Genomic DNA, 16808 nt, shown 5'->3' on the forward strand with positions numbered 1-16808 from the left:
GTATTCAGAAGGTTTGGACACACCCATGCCAGAGAGCATGGAAGGTGGTGTGCTAACTCTTATCCTGTTTTTTTTTAGGTATTAAGACTGAACATTGACTACATTCTCGTTTCACCCTTTCCTGCCGCCTGTCCCCTGCAAAGCCATGTGGCTGTACCTGGCAGTCCTCGTGGGCCTGTATTACCTTCTGCGCTGGTACCGGGAGAGACAGGTAGTGAGCCACCTCCAAGACAAGTATGTCTTCATCACGGGCTGTGACTCTGGCTTTGGGAACCAGTTGGCCAGGCAGCTGGACCTACGAGGCTTGAGAGTGTTGGCTGCATGTCTGACAGAGAAGGGAGCCAAGCAGCTGAAGGCCAAGACATCAGATAGGCTGGAGACCATCATCCTGGATGTCACCAAGACAGAGAACATTGCTGCAGCCACCCACTGGATAAAGGAGCGCACAGGGGACAGAGGTAACCCACATATTTCTCAAGTCTGTTTCTTCTCTCTTTGTGAATAGAGGACTCTTTGCTACATGGGGAAGATTCCCAATGTGTTTTCTAGGACTTGAAATCATACTAGCTTTCTTTACCTCACCCAGCTTACCAGCTGAGCCACTTCTCTTTCTACTGTCCCCAACCCCACTCTGTAGTTTGGGGACAGTTTGTGCTGATGAGAACTCATCCTTGCAGAATTCCTGTCTAAGGTTCTAGATTTCTAGATGCTGAGTGCCCTGGGGAGATCAGGGCCCACTTTCTGGAGGAGAGCTGGAAAAGGGGCACTAGCCTGAGGCTTAAATGGGTGGCTGGGGGGTAGCACTGGAGCCCTGGCTCCTTTTCTTTCCTATTCAACACATTAACACATTCTTGTTGGTAACACATAATCATCTCACCAGGGAGTTAATATTACCCAATTTCAGGCGACAACCCAGATTTTAGGAGTGTTAGAAAGGAAGGTCAGAAATCTAATGCGTGTCCTTACCTGAGGATCTTTTTTCCATTGCTTTTCAGAGGAAGTGGAATGGAGAGGGAGAGAAACATTAATGTGAGAGAGCCAAATGATTGGTTGCCTCCTGAACACTCCACGACCAGGGGCTGGGGATGCAGCCTACAACAGAGGCAAGTGGCCTGGGGCGAAATCAAACTCCAGACCCTTCAGTCTGTAGGCTAACGCTCTAACCACTGGCTAGGACGTCTCTCTCTCTCTTTCTTTTACTACAATTGTGCCTGTCATGTTAAGGGGAAAGAAAACACACACACACCGATTTCATTTATCTAAGTAGAAATGTAAAACATAGTCAATGTGGAAAATACAGAAAGCACAGGGATAGAGAAAGCTCATCCACAATCTCACAACCTAGAGATAAGTGCTGTTAACATTTTGACATCAAGGGTATTATATTTTGCCCATAGTTTGTATTCTATTCTTTGCATTAATAGAAGATGAACAATTATACAACATAATGAAATTTCTTCAAAAACATTAATTAAAAAATTTTTTAATTTTTCAATTACAGTTGACATTTAATATTATATTAATTTCAGGTGTACAGCATAGTGGTTAGCCATTTACATGACTTATGAAGTGATCTCCCAATAAATTTAGTACCCACCTAGTACTATATGTAGTTATTACAATATTATTGACCTATTCTCCATGCTGAACTTTGCTCTCCGTGACTATTTTGTAAATGCCATTTCTACTTCTTAATCCTTTCAACTCTTTTACCCAAGCTCCCACTCCCCTCCCACCTGGCAACCATCCAGCAGTTTATTTTCTGTATCTATGAGTTAGTTTCTGTTTTGCTTGTTCATTTAGATTCCACATATAAGTGAAATCATATGGTATTTGTCTTATCTGACTTATTCCCCTCTAGGTCCATCCATGTTGCTAAAATGGTAAGATTTTATTCTTTTATATGGCTGAGTAAGATTTTGTTGTATATATGTACTACTTCTTTATCCAGTCGTCTACTGATGGACACTTAGGTTGCTCTCATACCTTGGTTACTGTAAATAATGCTGCAATGAACATAAGGATGCATACATCTTTTCAAATTAGTGGTTTGGATTTCTTTGGAGAAATATCTATCAGTGGGATTGCTGGGTCATATGGTAGTTCTATTTTTAATTTTTTGAGGAAACTCCATACTGTTTTTCATAGTGGGTACACCAAGTTGCAATCTCACCAACCTTGCACAATGGTTCCCTTTTCTCCACTTCCTCACCAACATTTGTTGTTTGTTGATTTTTTATAGCCATTCTGATGGATGTGAGGTGATATTTCATTGTGGTTTTACTTTGCATTTTTCTGATCATTAGTGATGTTGACCATATTTTCATATGTCTATTAGCCACCTGTATATCCTCTTTGGATAAATATCTATCAGATTCTCTGCTCATTTTTAACCAGATTGTTTGTCTTTTTGGTGTTAAGATGTAGGAATTCCTTATATATTTTGGATATTAACCCCTTACTGGATATGTCATTGGTATCTTCTCCCATTCAGTAGGTTGTCCTTTTGTTCTGTTGATGGTTTCTTTTGCTGTGTAAAACCTTTTTAATTTGATTTGCCATTTGTTTACTTTTTTCTTTTGTTTCCCTTGTCTGAGGAGACATATCCAAAAAATATTGCAAAGAACAATGTCAAAGAGTTTACTGTCTATGTTTTTCTTCTAGGAGCTTTATGGTTTTGAGTCTTACATATAAGTTTTTAATTAATTTTGAGTTTATTCTTGTATTGGGTGTAAGTAAGTGGTGTAGTTTCATTTGTTAGCACGTGTCTGTTCAGATTTCCCAACACCACTTATTGAAGAGACTGTTTTTATCCCTTTGCATATTTTTGCCTCCTTTGTCATAGATTAATTGACCAGGTAAGTGTGTGTTTAAATCTGGGCTCTCTATTCTGTTCCATTGATCTATGTGTTTGTTTTTATGTCATTACCATGTGTTATTGGTTTTTTATTGAATTTGTTGGGGTGATATTGGTTAATAAAATTATATAAATTTCAAGTATACAATTCTGCAATACATCATTTGTATATTGTATTGTGTGTTTACCACCCCAAGTCAAGTCTCCTTCCATCACCAATTATCCCCTCTTTACCCTCTTTTACCTCCCTCAGTCTCCCTTCCCTCTGGCAATCATCATACTGTTATCTGTGTCCATGAGTCTTTCTTTTTTTTCTTTGCTTAATCTCTTCACCCATCTCACCCAACCTTCAGTCCCCTTTCTTCTGACAGCTACCTTGCTCTTTTGATTACTATAGCCTTGTAGTAATGTTTGATATGAGATAGCATGATACTTCCAAATTTGTTATTCTTTCTCAAGATTGCTTTGGCTAGTCAGGGTCTTTTGTGGTTCCATATAAATTTTAGGATTATTATTTCCAGTTCTGTGAAAAATGCCAATGGTATTTTGATAGGGATTGCATTGAATTTATAGATTGATTTTAGTAGTATGGACATTTTTTTTTTTATCCTCACCGGAGGATACTTTTTCCATTGCTTTTCAGAGAGAGTGGAAGGCGGGGGGGGGGGGGGGGGTGTGACGAGAGAGAGAGAAACATCAATTGGTTGTCTCCAGCACATGCCCCAACGGGGGGCTGGGGATCGAGCCTGCAACCAAGGTATATGCCCTTGGCCGGAATCTAACCCAGGACCCTTCAGTCCATGGGCCAACACTCACCACTGAGCCAAACTGACTAGGGAAGTATGGACATTTTAACAAGGTTACTTCTTTCTATCCATCAGCATAGTACACGCTTCTATTTATTTGTATCTTCTTCAATGTCTTTCTTCAACGTCCTATTGTTTTCTGAGTACAGGTCTTTGACCTCTTTGGTTAAATTTATTCATAGGTTTGTTTGTTTTTTAATGAGATTTTAAATGGGATTGCTTTCTTAATTTCACTTTCTTATGGGTCGTTATTGGCATATAAAAATGCAACTGAGCCAAGCCGGTGTGACTCAGTGGTCGAGCATCATCCTGTGCACCAAGAGGTTGCTGGTTCGATTCCCTGTTGGGGCACATGCTTGGGTTGCAGGCTTGATCCCCAGTATGGGGCATGCAGGAGGCAGCCAATCAATGTTTCTCTCATCAGTGTTTCTTATCTCTTTCTCCCTCTCTTTTTCTCTCTCTGAAAGCAATAAAAGCATATTTTTAAAAAACGCAACCAGGCCCTGGCCGGGTGGCTCAGTTGGATGGAGTGTCGTTCCATGCACCAAAAGGTTGCCAGGTTAATTCCCTGTCAGGGCACATACCTAGGTTGTGGGTTAGATCCCCGGTCGGGATGCATACGGGAGGTAACTGATAGATGTTTCTCTCACACATTTATGCTTTTCTCTCTCTCTTTCTCCTTTCTTCTTTCTCAAATCAATAAACATACCCTCAGGTGAGGATTTAAAAAAATGTTTTCATGCAACTGATTTCTGAATATTAGTTTTTTATCACGCTACTTTTACTGAATTCATTTATCAGTTCTAATAGTTTGTTTGTGGACTCTTTGAAGTTTTATCTGTATAATATCATCTCCTATGTACCCTTTCCAATTGGATGCCTTTTTATTTCTTTTCTTGTCTGATTGCTGTGGCTAGGACTTCCAAAACTGTGTTGAAGAGAAGTGGTGAAAGAGATCATCCTTGTCTTGTTTCTGATTTTAAGGAAAACAAAAACCTTCATTTTTAATAATAGAGAATATTCTTTCTTTCTGAGTAACATTATTTACAATAGCAGTATCTTATGGTATGATATAAAATTGTTTCCTATTTTTTATTCATCATAGTCAACATAAATGATATCTTGGGAAACTTTTTTTTTTTTTACCCAAGTCTCTATAACTATGTGCATTGATTCAGTTCTTAGAAGGAATATATGTGGTGTGAGAATGTGACTCCTATAAGGGCAGGGTGTATCTGAGCAAGCCAGAGACTCAGCTCTTGGGGTCAGTATTTCCAGATTCCCACTGCCAGCCCTTGCCCTGTGTCCTCCTAATCCCTGCTCCTGTTGCCCTGACGGTGGTGGTTGGTAAATTTTTCCATCCTCAGGACTATCATTGCTCTTGCAGAGAGGTTTCCATGAAGCTGGGTAAATGGTCATCCAGGGGGTGGGAGGAGAGTGGCTTACTGTGTAGGTGGGAGGAAAGGGTGGTACTGTCTGGGGCTGAGAGTGAAGTCCATGCTTGAGTGGGGGAGAGGCAGCCTTGGGTCTCCCTTGAAGCCTGCCCTTGGAATTCTCAGAGCTTCCTGCAGGAACATTGTTCCATATTACCACAGTGTGTGTCCAAGCCCAGTTCCTGAGGTCAATCCCAATCCTATTCTCCACATTACTCCACACCTGAGATTTCTGGTCTGTTTTACCCAACCAAAGTTCACCATCTTTAATCTTGTCATTTATAAAAGTGGTTTTCTTCCTTTCTTCCTCTTCATTCTTCATCCTCTCTCTGTCTGTGTCTCTTTCCCTCATCAGGACAGAATTGCTGTGGGAAAACTCAAACATGGCTCTCTGTGAGCCATACTGTGGACTCACTAGATTTCCGTAAAATCAGTCTTGCCTCATCAAATCTCTCCCTTCTGTGTGCCCAGGTCTCTGGGGCCTGGTGAATAATGCTGGCGTCTCTGTGCCCACGGCACCCAATGAGTGGCTGACCAAACAGGACTTCATGAAGATTCTCAGTGTGAACCTGTTGGGGGTGATTGAGGTGACCCTGAGTCTGCTGTCCCTGGTGAGGAAGGCGAGGGGCCGCGTGGTCAACGTCTCCAGCATCTTGGGTCGTTTATCCTTGCTTGGTGGCGGCTACTGCATCTCCAAGTATGGTGTTGAGGCCTTCTCGGACTCCCTCAGGTATTGGACAGGACAGAGGCCCTCCCTTAGTTCTGCTTCTGTTCTTGGGGGGGAACCTTTTCCAAAGGGTTGATTTCAACACAGCCTCAGAGGTTCTTCCTTCCAGATCCTTCTCTCTTGCTTTGTGCCAGGCATTCATTGGGAAGCACATTTTTATTTTCTAGGGTTGAGATGGGCCTTGGGGCAATAGAATTGATTCAACCTGTTCCTGCCCACAGTCAGAAAGTATCTGAGGCAGAATGGGAACCAATACTATTCAGCTGTGCAGCCCATTCATGTACATAACTGCTGGGATAATTGGGTTCCGGAGCCCTGTTGGCAGTGAAGCCCCAGGGAAGCACTTTATTCAGAGGAGCTTCTTTATCACCTCAGCAGTAGAGACTCCACTGGCTACAGGGCTGAGGATGGCTGTGATGTGAGGGAGCTGAGATTGCAGGCAGAGACATGCTCCTTAGAGGACAGATGGCCTGGAGGTTGACCTGGGTGGGAGAGAAGAGGGAGGGGCTTGAGGAGCATGGGAAAGATAAAATAAGCACAGTTCAGTTTTTGTTTGGTTGTTTTTTAAAAAAATATGTTTTGCCCTGCCGGGCGTGGCTCAGCGGTTGAGCATCGACCTAGGATCCAGGAGATCGGGGTTCTATTCCCGGTCAGGGCACATGCTCGGGTTGCGGGCTAGGCAGCTGATCAATGACTCTCTTATCATTGATGTTTCTCTCTCTCTCTCTCCAACCTCCTTTCCTCTCTCTGAAATCAATAAAGATATATTTTTTTAAAATAAAAAATAAATAAATAATATGTTTTTATTGATTTCAGAGAGAAGAAGGGAGAGGGAGAGAGAGAGAAACATCAATGATGAGAGAGAGTCATTGATCAGCTGCCTCCTGCATGCCCTCTACAGGAGTTTGAACCCACAACCTGGGCATGTGCCCTGACCGGGAATGGAACCATGACCTCCTGGTTCATGGGTCTATGCTCAACCACTGAGTCATGCCAGCCAGGCCACTGCTCAGTTTTTGATTGCATATGACAGAAATACAAGGAGATATGATTTAAATGGTGCTTTGCAGCATAAGTGGTAGGATTTAGAGTTATAAGCAAATGTATATAAATACTTATAAAAATACTCAAACTCTGTAGAGAGGCAATACTATCATAAGCTTTCTCCTCCCGTTTTCTGTACTTCACAACTCCCCAGACTTTTGAACTTAATCTCCTGCAATCTTATATTGCTGTTTTATTGGATTGGTTTTTATCTTTTCAGGTGTTGTTTTCTTTTATAAGACCTCTGAAGTCTTTGCCCTCTGCCTGTGTGCCTTGCAGGAGGGAGCTCTCCAAATTTGGGGTGAAAGTGTCTATCATTGAGCCCGGATACTTCAAGACTTTTATGACCAGTGCTGAGATGATTTCTAAGAGCTTACAGGAGTCGTGGGATCACACCTGTCCAGAGGTCAAGGAGGCCTATGGGGAGAAGTTTTTGGCATCCTGTGAGTGAGCTGTGTGAATCATGAAGACAGAAGCAAACCATTTTCCAGAAGCCTAGGTTCATAATTAGTACCTCCTACAGTCTCCAGTCCAACCTCTGTGCTCTGAGTTACCCACGAACAGGGGACCTTTAGTTCTATCTCCATGGCCCTATGTGGTCAACTGGTAACCTAACGAAAGGACCCAGGCTTATTAGACCTGGCACCACTGTCTTATGTGAACTTATTTTGTTAAGGAGGAAACTAAAGCCAGAGAGAAAAGACTCTCATGAACTCCTGGTTAGCTAGTGTTAGAGGAGCTGGCTTTCAGGCACTTAGATTTCTAGTATTTGTGGACACCTTCAGTTTATGTGTTCCAGATATTCCCAGGAATAAAGCCAGAGGTGGATGAGAGTGACACAGTTGTGCCTGGGGTAGGAGGGAGGCAGTCTCTAAGGAATTTGGGTGGATTCAATGTAGGGGGCCAGGAATTCTAGAAACTATTTCTGCAAATTGCTCTTAATGTGGGAGTGGTTGGAGATGGGAAGACATCTTATCTTGATCCTTTCTCATTCTGGACAGACATGAAATTAATTGGATCTTTGGATAAAAAGTGCGAGAAGGATCTATCCTTGATGACAGACTGCATGGAACATGCTTTGACTGCCTGCCATCCCCGCACCCGATACGTAGCTGGCTGGGATGCCAAGCTCATCTACCTTCCCATGAGCTACATGCCCACCTTCCTGGTGGATGCCATCAACCACTGGACTACCCCAACACCTGCGAAGGCTGTGTGACCCAAGACTGTGATGCATTGTAAGGCAGAACTGGGTACTGTGTGAGAGAGGGGATGCACCTGTACAGAGAAGTATGGTGCATTTTGTTCACATTTTCAAGTAATGTTATTGAAGTAAAATTAAAGAATTGAATCAAAGAATATGCATTTCTTTGAAGTCAGGGAAGGTTTCTGAGCAGGGCAGGGACTAATACTGCAGAATCTTGTTCTGTTTCCAATATTCCCAAGGTCAAACCCTGTTAACCCCCACTCCCTTCACCATCCCCAACTCACCGAAAACCTCGTGTTATCATCATAACTAGCTAGTTATTAATATAAGGAAGGAAGCAAAAGGGAATCAAATAATAAGCTTAATAAACTAGGAAGTTGAATCAAGCATTAAGCTTAATAAACTGGGAAGCTGAAGAAGATATCAGGACAACATTCCATTGAGTTTGCTGGGAAGCTATAGCATAAACAGATTCATTCACACACTCCAGGGGACTGCCACCCAGGAGACTTAATCCTCAGAGCAGGCTGGGAAATCTCCCCTGAGGCGCCCGCCCAGCCTGGATTCCCACAGGAAGGGGGAGGGGAAGAGAAAGGGGAAGGGGAAATTCCTCCGCTGGGCACATGCGCAGTAGAAACCAGATTACATAACATAACTTTTGGACATGCGCAATAAAAGTCAAGCTAGCGCTGGGGCGGGGAGTACGGTGTTTCCTTTTGGACTTGCGCAGTGAGAGCCAGGGTGACGACGTAGAGGAGCAGAGCCTAGCCTGGGAAAACTGGGAGGTGTTCGGATTGGATAGAGGCCATGGAACCCCCGGAGGTACAGGAAAAGGATTGGTTGGGAGGAGGGCCCGACTCAAGCCCGGGAAGAATCAGAAAATTGGATTTGATGGTTAGAATGGCACCTTGCTCTTTACCCTGAGCCAAGAAAATATGGAGGATTAACAGGAGCCCTGTGGCAGTTGCTTATAGAGCCTGCCCGCCCTCTATGTCCCCTGAGGGTGTATTAATTCTCTTAATACCAAGTAAAATCTTGCCGTCACGTTTAAACTTCCACACGGGTGTGCTATTTGAAACAATGCAAAAGAACTTATTTTCACCAGTAACACCAGCACCTGCTGATTTGAGGTCTGAGGGCCTGTACCCCAATCCTCGTTGCCTGTCGTCGTCCGTCCGTGTCCCCGCCCCCCTCCCGTCTCTGCCGCGGAGGTTTCCTGAAAGCTGAGTGGGTTAGGGAACTAGGGGGACTGGGCCAGGGTGGCCTTTGGGAGGGTGAAAGGAGACGGTGACACTTCCTGGAGTAAAGGGTGCAGTGTACCCTAGATGTGGCAGGAGGCCTCCTCACCTTTTCCCTAAGCCTGCCCTGGGCTTCACCCCAGGGTGAACGTTGGAATTTCCTAGCATAGAAGGTGAACTTGGCTCCCTGAGCAGATAGTGCCTTGAGATTGATGCAGGTTGTTTCAAAGCTAGTCTTTTGACGTCCAACGCAGCCTGTCTCTACTCTAGCCCTGGGATTTCAAGTGTATGTCTTTCCCAAGCAATGTGTGGAAAGTAACTCTTCATGGTTTTTTTCTTTTCCTTTTTTTCCCCTTTCTTCCCTGTTTCCTTTTCTCTAGTTTTCCCTTCATTGCTGCCTCTTACCCATTTATACCTGTCTGTATCTACCTGTCTATATCTCTCTCCTATAAGATATTGTTGAATACTACTCTATTATCTCAAACTCTGTCCATACACTTAACAAAGATGGGCTTATTGCCTACTGTGTGTGCCAGGCACCGAGGAGCAGAAAAATGAGAAGGATTGTCCCTGCTAAACGTGTTTTCAATCCCTGATACCCTGTAATCACCATGTTCCTATTTCCTCTCCTAAACTTTTCCCTTATACCATGTATCACACTGTTGTTGACTTAATAAAATAAACTTAATTGGAATGTGAATAGGAACTACACGTGTCCTCACTACAGGGTCATAGCACAGTGTTGCTCTTTTACCCCATTGCCCAGGTCTTTGGGGCCTGGTGAATAACGCTGGCGTCTCTGTGCCCACGGCACCCAGTGATGGCTGACCAAACAGGACTTCACAAAGATGCCCAATGTGAACCTATTGGGGGTGATTGAGGTGACCCTGAGTCTGCTGTCCCTGGTGAGAAAGGCGAGGGGCCGCATGGTCAATGTCTCCAGCATCTTGGGTTGTGTAGCCTTGTATGGTGGGGGCTACTGCCTCTCCTCAGATACTGGACTGGTACAAAGGCCCTCGGTCCTCCTGCTTCTGTGCTTCTGGGGAGGACTTTTGTAGGGAGTTCGTTTCACACAACCTCAGAGGCTCTTCCAGATTCCTCTCTCTTGCTTTGTGCTAGGCATTCAGAAGGAAGTGCATTTTATCTTTTGAGGATTGGGATGGACCTCAGGTTTATAAAATTTGATTCATCTTCTCCCTGACCTGGAGGAGGGCTCACAGGTGGAAAGTGACTGAAGCAGAATTGGAACTAGGATAACTTGGCCGCAGAGCCCATGTCCTTAATCCCTATGATATTCAGTTTCAGGGGATCCTTGAGCTGGGGTAAAAGCATTTAACTCAATTCTACAGATACTTCTGGGCACTTCTGTGAGTGCACAATTAATGTCTGAGGATAACAAGATTTGGTCCCTGACCTAAAAACTCTGGCAGCCGAGAAAGGGACAAGAGATACAGAGATGGTATGGCCATCACTTATGATGATTGTGACCATGTTAGCTATGGTGGCGTGGTAGCCGGTGGAATGAGGGGAGGGTCATGGAGAGGGGTCTGAGTTAAGGATGGAAAAATTGAACTTGGCAACCCGACAATAGGTGGGAAGTCATCTGGATGTGGGAAGTAAGGGTGAATAATGATTGACTGCCTATACTGTGGGGTCCTCCAAGGATAAACAACGAGGCCTGGCCTGGCAGGAAGGATGCTGGAAAGGTGGGCATGGTGGGCTTATGAAGGGATGTGGGCTCTCCCTTGACAGGCTACAAACTTTCATGCTGTTGGCGGCAGCACAACCCCATGGAAAAGATTAAATCAGGGGAGCTACTTTGTTAGCTCAGCCTCTAGAGAACCCACTGGCTGGAGGGTAGAGGATGACTCTGAATGTGAAGAAACTGAGACCACAGGCAGAGAGATACTCCTTAGAGGACAGATTGCCAGGGAGTTGACTAGAGCAGGAGAGGGGAGGAAGGTGACTGAGGAGTATGGAGGAGGTAAAAAGGGAAAACTCTGGAGATTGACAGAATGTCAGGAGAAAGAGGAGATAGCATTTAAGTAGTGCTTTACAACAGAATAAGTATGATTTAGAGCTAATATTTTTGTATATGTAAAATATATGGATAAATATTTCAACTCTACCCAGAGACTGTTTCATCTTTATGAGTTTTCTCTCCCTGTCTGCTACACTTCACAACTCCCCAAGCTTTCAAGCTTATCTTACTCCAAGATTGTATTGTTTTTGTTTGTCTCCCAAGACCTCTAAAATCCTTGCCCCCCCTGCCTGTGTGCCTTACAGAAGGGAGCTCTCCCACTTTGGGGTTTCAGGGGATCCTTGAAAATCAAGCCCAATTACTTTGAAACCAATGAGCAACCCTGAGATGTTTTCTTAGGGCTTCAAGGAGGCATGGGATCGGGCCAGCCCAAAGGTCAAGGAGATCTATGGAGAGAAATTCCTGATGTCTAGTGAGTGAACTGTGGAACATGGGGAGATAAGCAAACCCAATTTCTGGAAGCCTGGTTTCATCATTAAAGCCTCCTACAGTCTCAGGTTCATCCTCCTGGCTGACTCACCCACGCAGTGGGGATATTTAGCTTCATACCCACGATTCCGTGTGGTCAACTAGTAACCTAAAGAGAGGGTTTAGGTTTGTTAGGTCTGGGGACCACTGTGTCATGTGAAGCCTTCATTATGTTGAAGAGGAAACTGAAGCCAGAGAGGGAGTTCTTTGAAATTTTCTTCCCAAATTAGAGCCATGAACTGTAGAGGAGGGGTGGGGGAGTATGTAAGGATCTTTTCTTATTTTGAACAGACATCAAAATAAGTAAAAATCTTTTTGAAAAAATGCAAGTTGAATTTATCCTTGGTAATGAGTGCACTTGATACTCACCTGGCTGGGAAGCCAAGCTCACATACCTCCTTGTGAGTTACTTGCACAATTTCCTCGTGGGTGCTGTGGTCTACTGGAGCTGCCCAAGTCCTTCCAAGGCCGTGTAACCAAGACTAGGGTACATGGAAGGTCTAGTTGGGGTGCTATATGAGGGTTGATGCTTTATGGGGAGGGAAAGAGGGTGGAGGGAGGAAGCACTCCAGTCTCTAGGGTCATGTAGCTTACCCGCCTCCTTACCTCTGACCCAGGCTTCTCCTGGGACTCTGATTATATTAGGAGGAAAGAACTACGTTTTGAGAATGAGGAGCAGGGACCCAATAGCACACAATATGTGCCCTGTTCCTTGAGCAGCTTCTCAAGGCTCTGAGCCTCATGGCCCTGAATTCACACTTTTGGGAAGGAGTGAACATCAGCTCCATCTTTTCTGCCTCTTTTTACCTCCTCAGAGTGTGCCTGGGCTCTGGCCAGTCTCCCCCAACCACAGGATGGAAATGGCATGGAGAAGGTGAAGGCCTCTCTCCACTGAAGATACCTGTGGACAGAAGCAGAGATGTGGAGGGCAACCACATGGCTGATCCATCAGCCTCAGGTGCCAACTTAGCAGGGAAGCCTGTCATCTGAGAGTAGGTGGCATTCCCAACCCCAAGAAAAGAGCCTTCTCTATGGTTCTGCAGCACTCTAAGCCTTCATCCATGGCCTGAATTTTGTGATGTTAGGAGTTTGAGCCTAAGGGAGCACTGCCTTAACAAGAGGTCAACAGAAAGACCTATGAGGTTGTAGGCTAGGCCCAGGCCTGTGTTGGGGCAGTCCCAAGTCATCCTTTTCAAGATCCAGATGCACTACGTGACACTGAAAAAAGAAACAGAGGAAGATTTAAACACGTGGAAGAATATACCATGCTCATGGATTAGAATTAATATCATAAAAATGTCTATACTACCCAAAGCAATTTATAAATGTAATGCAATTCCTATTCAAATACCAACAGCATATTTCACAGACCTAGAACAAACATTTCGAAAATTTATATGGAACCAAAAAAGACCCCTAATAGCTGCAGCCATCTTGAGAAAAAAGAACAGAGTGGGAGGGATCACATTACCAGACTTCAAACTGTATTACAAAGCCACTGTAATCAAAACCGCCTGGTATTGGTACAACAACAGGCATATAGATCAATGGAACAGAACAGACACCCCAGAAATAGACCCACGCCATTATGGACAGTTAATATTTGACAAAGGAGGCAAGAGTATCCAATGGAGTAAAGACAATCTCTTCAATAAGTGGTGCTGGGAAAATTGGACAGATATATGCAAAAGAATGAAATTAGACCACCAACTTTCACCATACAAAAAAATAAACTCAAAATGGATAAAAGACTTAAATATAAGTCAAGAAACCATAAAAATCCTGGAAGAAAACATAGGCAGTAAAGTCACAGACATCCCACGTAGTGGACTTTTCACTGATACATCTCCTAGGGCAAGAGAAACAAAAGAAAAAATAAACATATGGGACTACATCAAACTAAAAAGCTTCTGCACAGCAAAAGAAAACAGCCTCAAAATACAAAGGAACCCCACGGTCTGGGAAAACATATTTGCCAAGGATGTATCTGATAAAGGGCTAATTTCCAAAGTGTACAAAGAACTCAGTACTCAGCAAAAGGAAGACAAACCCAATTAAGAAATGGGCAAAGGACTTGAATAGACACTTCTCCAAAGAGGACATACAGATGGCCAAGAGACACATGAGAAAATGCTCAATGTCACTAATCATCAGAGAGATGCAAATTAAAACCACAATGAGGTATCACTTCACACCTGTCAGAATGGCTGCCATCAACAAATCAACAAACGACATGTGCCGGCAAGGGTGTGGAGAAAGGGGAACCCTGGTACACTGCTGGTGGGAATGCAGACTGGTGCAGCCACTGTGGAAAATAGTATGGAGGTTCCTCAAAAAATTAGAAATGGAGCTGCCTTTTGACCCAGTGATTTCACTCCTAGGAATGTATCCTAAGAATCCTGAAACATTAATCAGAAAGAATATATGTACCCCTGTGTTCGTAGCAGCACAGTTTACAATAGGTAAAATCTGGAAACAGCCCAAGTGCCCATCAGTAGATGAGTGGATAAAAAAGCTGTGGGACATTTACACCATGGAATACTACACAGCTGTAAAGAAGAAGAATCTCGTACCCTTTGGGACAGTATGGATGGACCTGGAGAATATAATGCTAAGTGAGATAAGCCAGGCAGGGAAAGACAAACATCACATGATCCCGCTTATACGTGGAATCTAAAGAATTTAATAAACTGATGAACAGAATAGATTCAATGACATGGAAGCATAGATGGGACTGACGAATGTCAGAGGGATGGAGGAGGGCGGGTGGTGGAGGGGGAGAGAGTAACCAAAGAATTTATCAGCATATATGCAGAACCCAAGGACACGGACAATGATGGAGAGAGGGACTGGGGAGGGGGAAGGGATGGGTGGAATGGGTCATTGCAGAGAAAAGGGGACATCTGTAATCTTTTAAACAAAAATAAAATTAAAAAAAAAAAAAAAGATCCAGAGGCAACCCCTGGGTCTTACCTGTCTTCTCAAGAACTGGGTTACTCCTGAGCCTGCTTAGACCTTGTGATGTTATCTGACATCTCCCAACCAAGACTTCCCTGTTCACTCACTCAGGAGGCCAAGTTGGGAAATGTTTCCTAGATCCAGTGTAGGAGGTGTTTGCCTTGGAATGGTTATGAAGTAAGTGAGGGTTGCTTCTATCACTTCGATACAGGCTTTGGGTTTGTTCCCTATGCCTGAAGTGTTCCTCCTCCCTATTATTCTTGCTACCTGTGGTTCTACTTGTTACCAGCCCCATTCCTTATAATTACTTTGACTCCTGACTTCCTTTCTCTCTGCATATGCAGCTAGCCACTGTGCCAGTTGACTTCATAGTCCCTTCCTTCCACCATCATCACCCCTACCTCCCAGTCTTCTCAGATCACCAGATCATTTTGTGTGTGTCTGGTCCTGGGGGTAGAAGAAAAATGCCCAGTACAGGGCCCAGTGGAGGCCCTACCCCAGGGTTGCCAATGTGTCCTCAGTCCTTGACTCCCTCTATTTGCCTGGTCACTGGGTGAGGGTCAGAGCTGGGCCTGCTTGGAGTGAGTGTCCTCATTGGTGACCTGAGTACCACCTCCCAAGGACCCAGGCCCTGAGAACTTCAGTCTTCCTGCTTTCTGGGAGTTGGGGGCTCCTTTATAAGAGGGGTCTGCTGCCTCTGTCCTCAGGACAATGGAGACAAATCTACCCTGAGAGAAACTCTTTTTCATCATCTCTCGTAATGGAGACTCACCTAAGGGCAGAGAATTCCAAAGAGCTAATAACCTGTAATTCATTTCTCTTGGGGTTTGGAAGATACAAAACCAATTTTGTTTGTTTTACATTAATGAATTTGTCTCATTTTTTTCCCCTCTAAAAATAAAAATTAGGTTTATTTACATGCCTATACTCCTGACAAATGATTTTGATCCCTGGACCAGAGGTGGGGAAATTTCCAAGGGTGCTTTCTGAGCTGAGTCTTTCTTTCTCATTTACTCTCCTCAGACCACCCAGGTGAGCCACCTCTCAACACCAACATCACCACTGAGGTCTTCCCATTCTTGGCACCTTCACCCATCAAAGCTGGGGGAGAGAGAAGGTCAGTCCAGGGCTATTTCAGGTGGTAAGGCTTCAGGTTAGACTTGAATTTCTTGCATCAGGGCTAATTGGTGTGGTGATGCATCCATCCACCTATAAAAATTATAGAGTGGCTTACTCAGGGGCTCTGTGTGTGTTGCCAGCAGTGGAAGGGAGGAGAGCTCTTGTCAGCAGGCTCCAGCAGACTGCAGCTGAGGGTCCGAGGAGCAGCCACTCCCGTTGTCTCCTGAGCCTGATCCTTCTTGGCCATCACCTCTTCCCTGCCCTATGGCGGCTCTCACGGACCTCTCCTTTATGTACCGCTGGTTCAAGAACTGCAATCTTGTCCGAAACCTCTCAGACAAGTATGTCTTCATCACAGGCTGTGACTCGGGCTTCGGAAAACAACTGGCCAAGCAGCTGGTTGATCGAGGCATGCGGGTCCTGGCTGCTTGTCTCACTGAGGAGGGGGCCCAGAAGCTTCAACAAGATACCTCCTACCGGCTGCAGACCACCTTATTGGATGTCACCAAGAGTGAGAACATTCAGCAGGTGGCCCAGTGGGTGAGAGACCAAGTGGGCGAGCAAGGTGGGGCAAATTGCATTCTATAGCTTTCTCAGTTTGTCCTTCTTTTTCTCTCTTTCTCCTGCAGGCATCTGACAGTTATCAGGGACCCTGTTGTTCAGATGGGGTGGGAGAGGTGATATAGAGAAAGGGGCTGATGCTCTGGCCCAGTGGGACTGGAAGCTATTGCATGGTTTGGTCTGTCCTCGTGAAGGGCTGATTTCCCAAGGAAGTTTTCTCTCCCAGGTACTCAGAGGGCTGGAGGGAGGCTGCCATAGGAGGTAGGGGAGAGAAGGTGTGTTCTGTCTGTCCAAACCTCTAAAGATGGAGTTGCTTCTCTGGGACTTTGGCAGTCCTGACCATTAGTTC

At 44.6% G+C, this 16808-nt stretch overlaps 2 protein-coding genes across 3 annotated transcripts in view; both read left to right on the forward strand.

Moving 5' to 3' along the window:
- RDH16 (retinol dehydrogenase 16) lies at positions 1 to 8896 on the forward strand. The gene is made up of 4 exons (XM_081128364.1): positions 1 to 458; positions 5568 to 5826; positions 7147 to 7310; positions 7869 to 8896. Exons 1-4 carry the CDS (start codon positions 146 to 148, stop codon positions 8084 to 8086), a joined length of 954 nt encoding a protein of 317 aa, XP_080984490.1. The 5' UTR covers positions 1 to 145; the 3' UTR covers positions 8087 to 8896.
- SDR9C7 (short chain dehydrogenase/reductase family 9C member 7) overlaps positions 8801 to 16808 on the forward strand; it is a gene marked incomplete at its 5' end in the record, with an annotated part of 20815 nt that continues 12807 nt past the window's right edge. Inside the window, 3 exons of one of the 2 annotated variants that reach the window (XM_081128362.1) lie at positions 8801 to 8896; positions 15803 to 15896; positions 16257 to 16463. In XM_081128362.1, the coding sequence (XP_080984488.1) occupies positions 8882 to 8896; positions 15803 to 15896; positions 16257 to 16463 (316 nt within the window). Of the gene's footprint in view, positions 8897 to 15802; positions 15897 to 16162; positions 16464 to 16808 lie in introns of those variants that run through there. The other variant, XM_081128363.1, reaches the window with a different exon arrangement.

This window comes from Miniopterus schreibersii (genome assembly GCF_964146895.1).
Source record: "Miniopterus schreibersii genome assembly, chromosome: 2".
NCBI lineage: Eukaryota > Metazoa > Chordata > Mammalia > Chiroptera > Miniopteridae > Miniopterus > Miniopterus schreibersii.

Coding starts and splice junctions, on each gene's coding strand:
- RDH16 (XM_081128364.1), top strand. CDS start 146: ATGTGGCTGTACCTGGCAGTCCTCGTGGGCCTGTATTACCTTCTGCGC. Junction 459..5,567: donor GGAGCGCACAGGGGACAGAG/GTAACCCACATA, acceptor CTGTGTGCCCAG/GTCTCTGGGGCCTGGTGAAT. Junction 7,311..7,868: donor GGAGAAGTTTTTGGCATCCT/GTGAGTGAGCTG, acceptor CATTCTGGACAG/ACATGAAATTAATTGGATCT.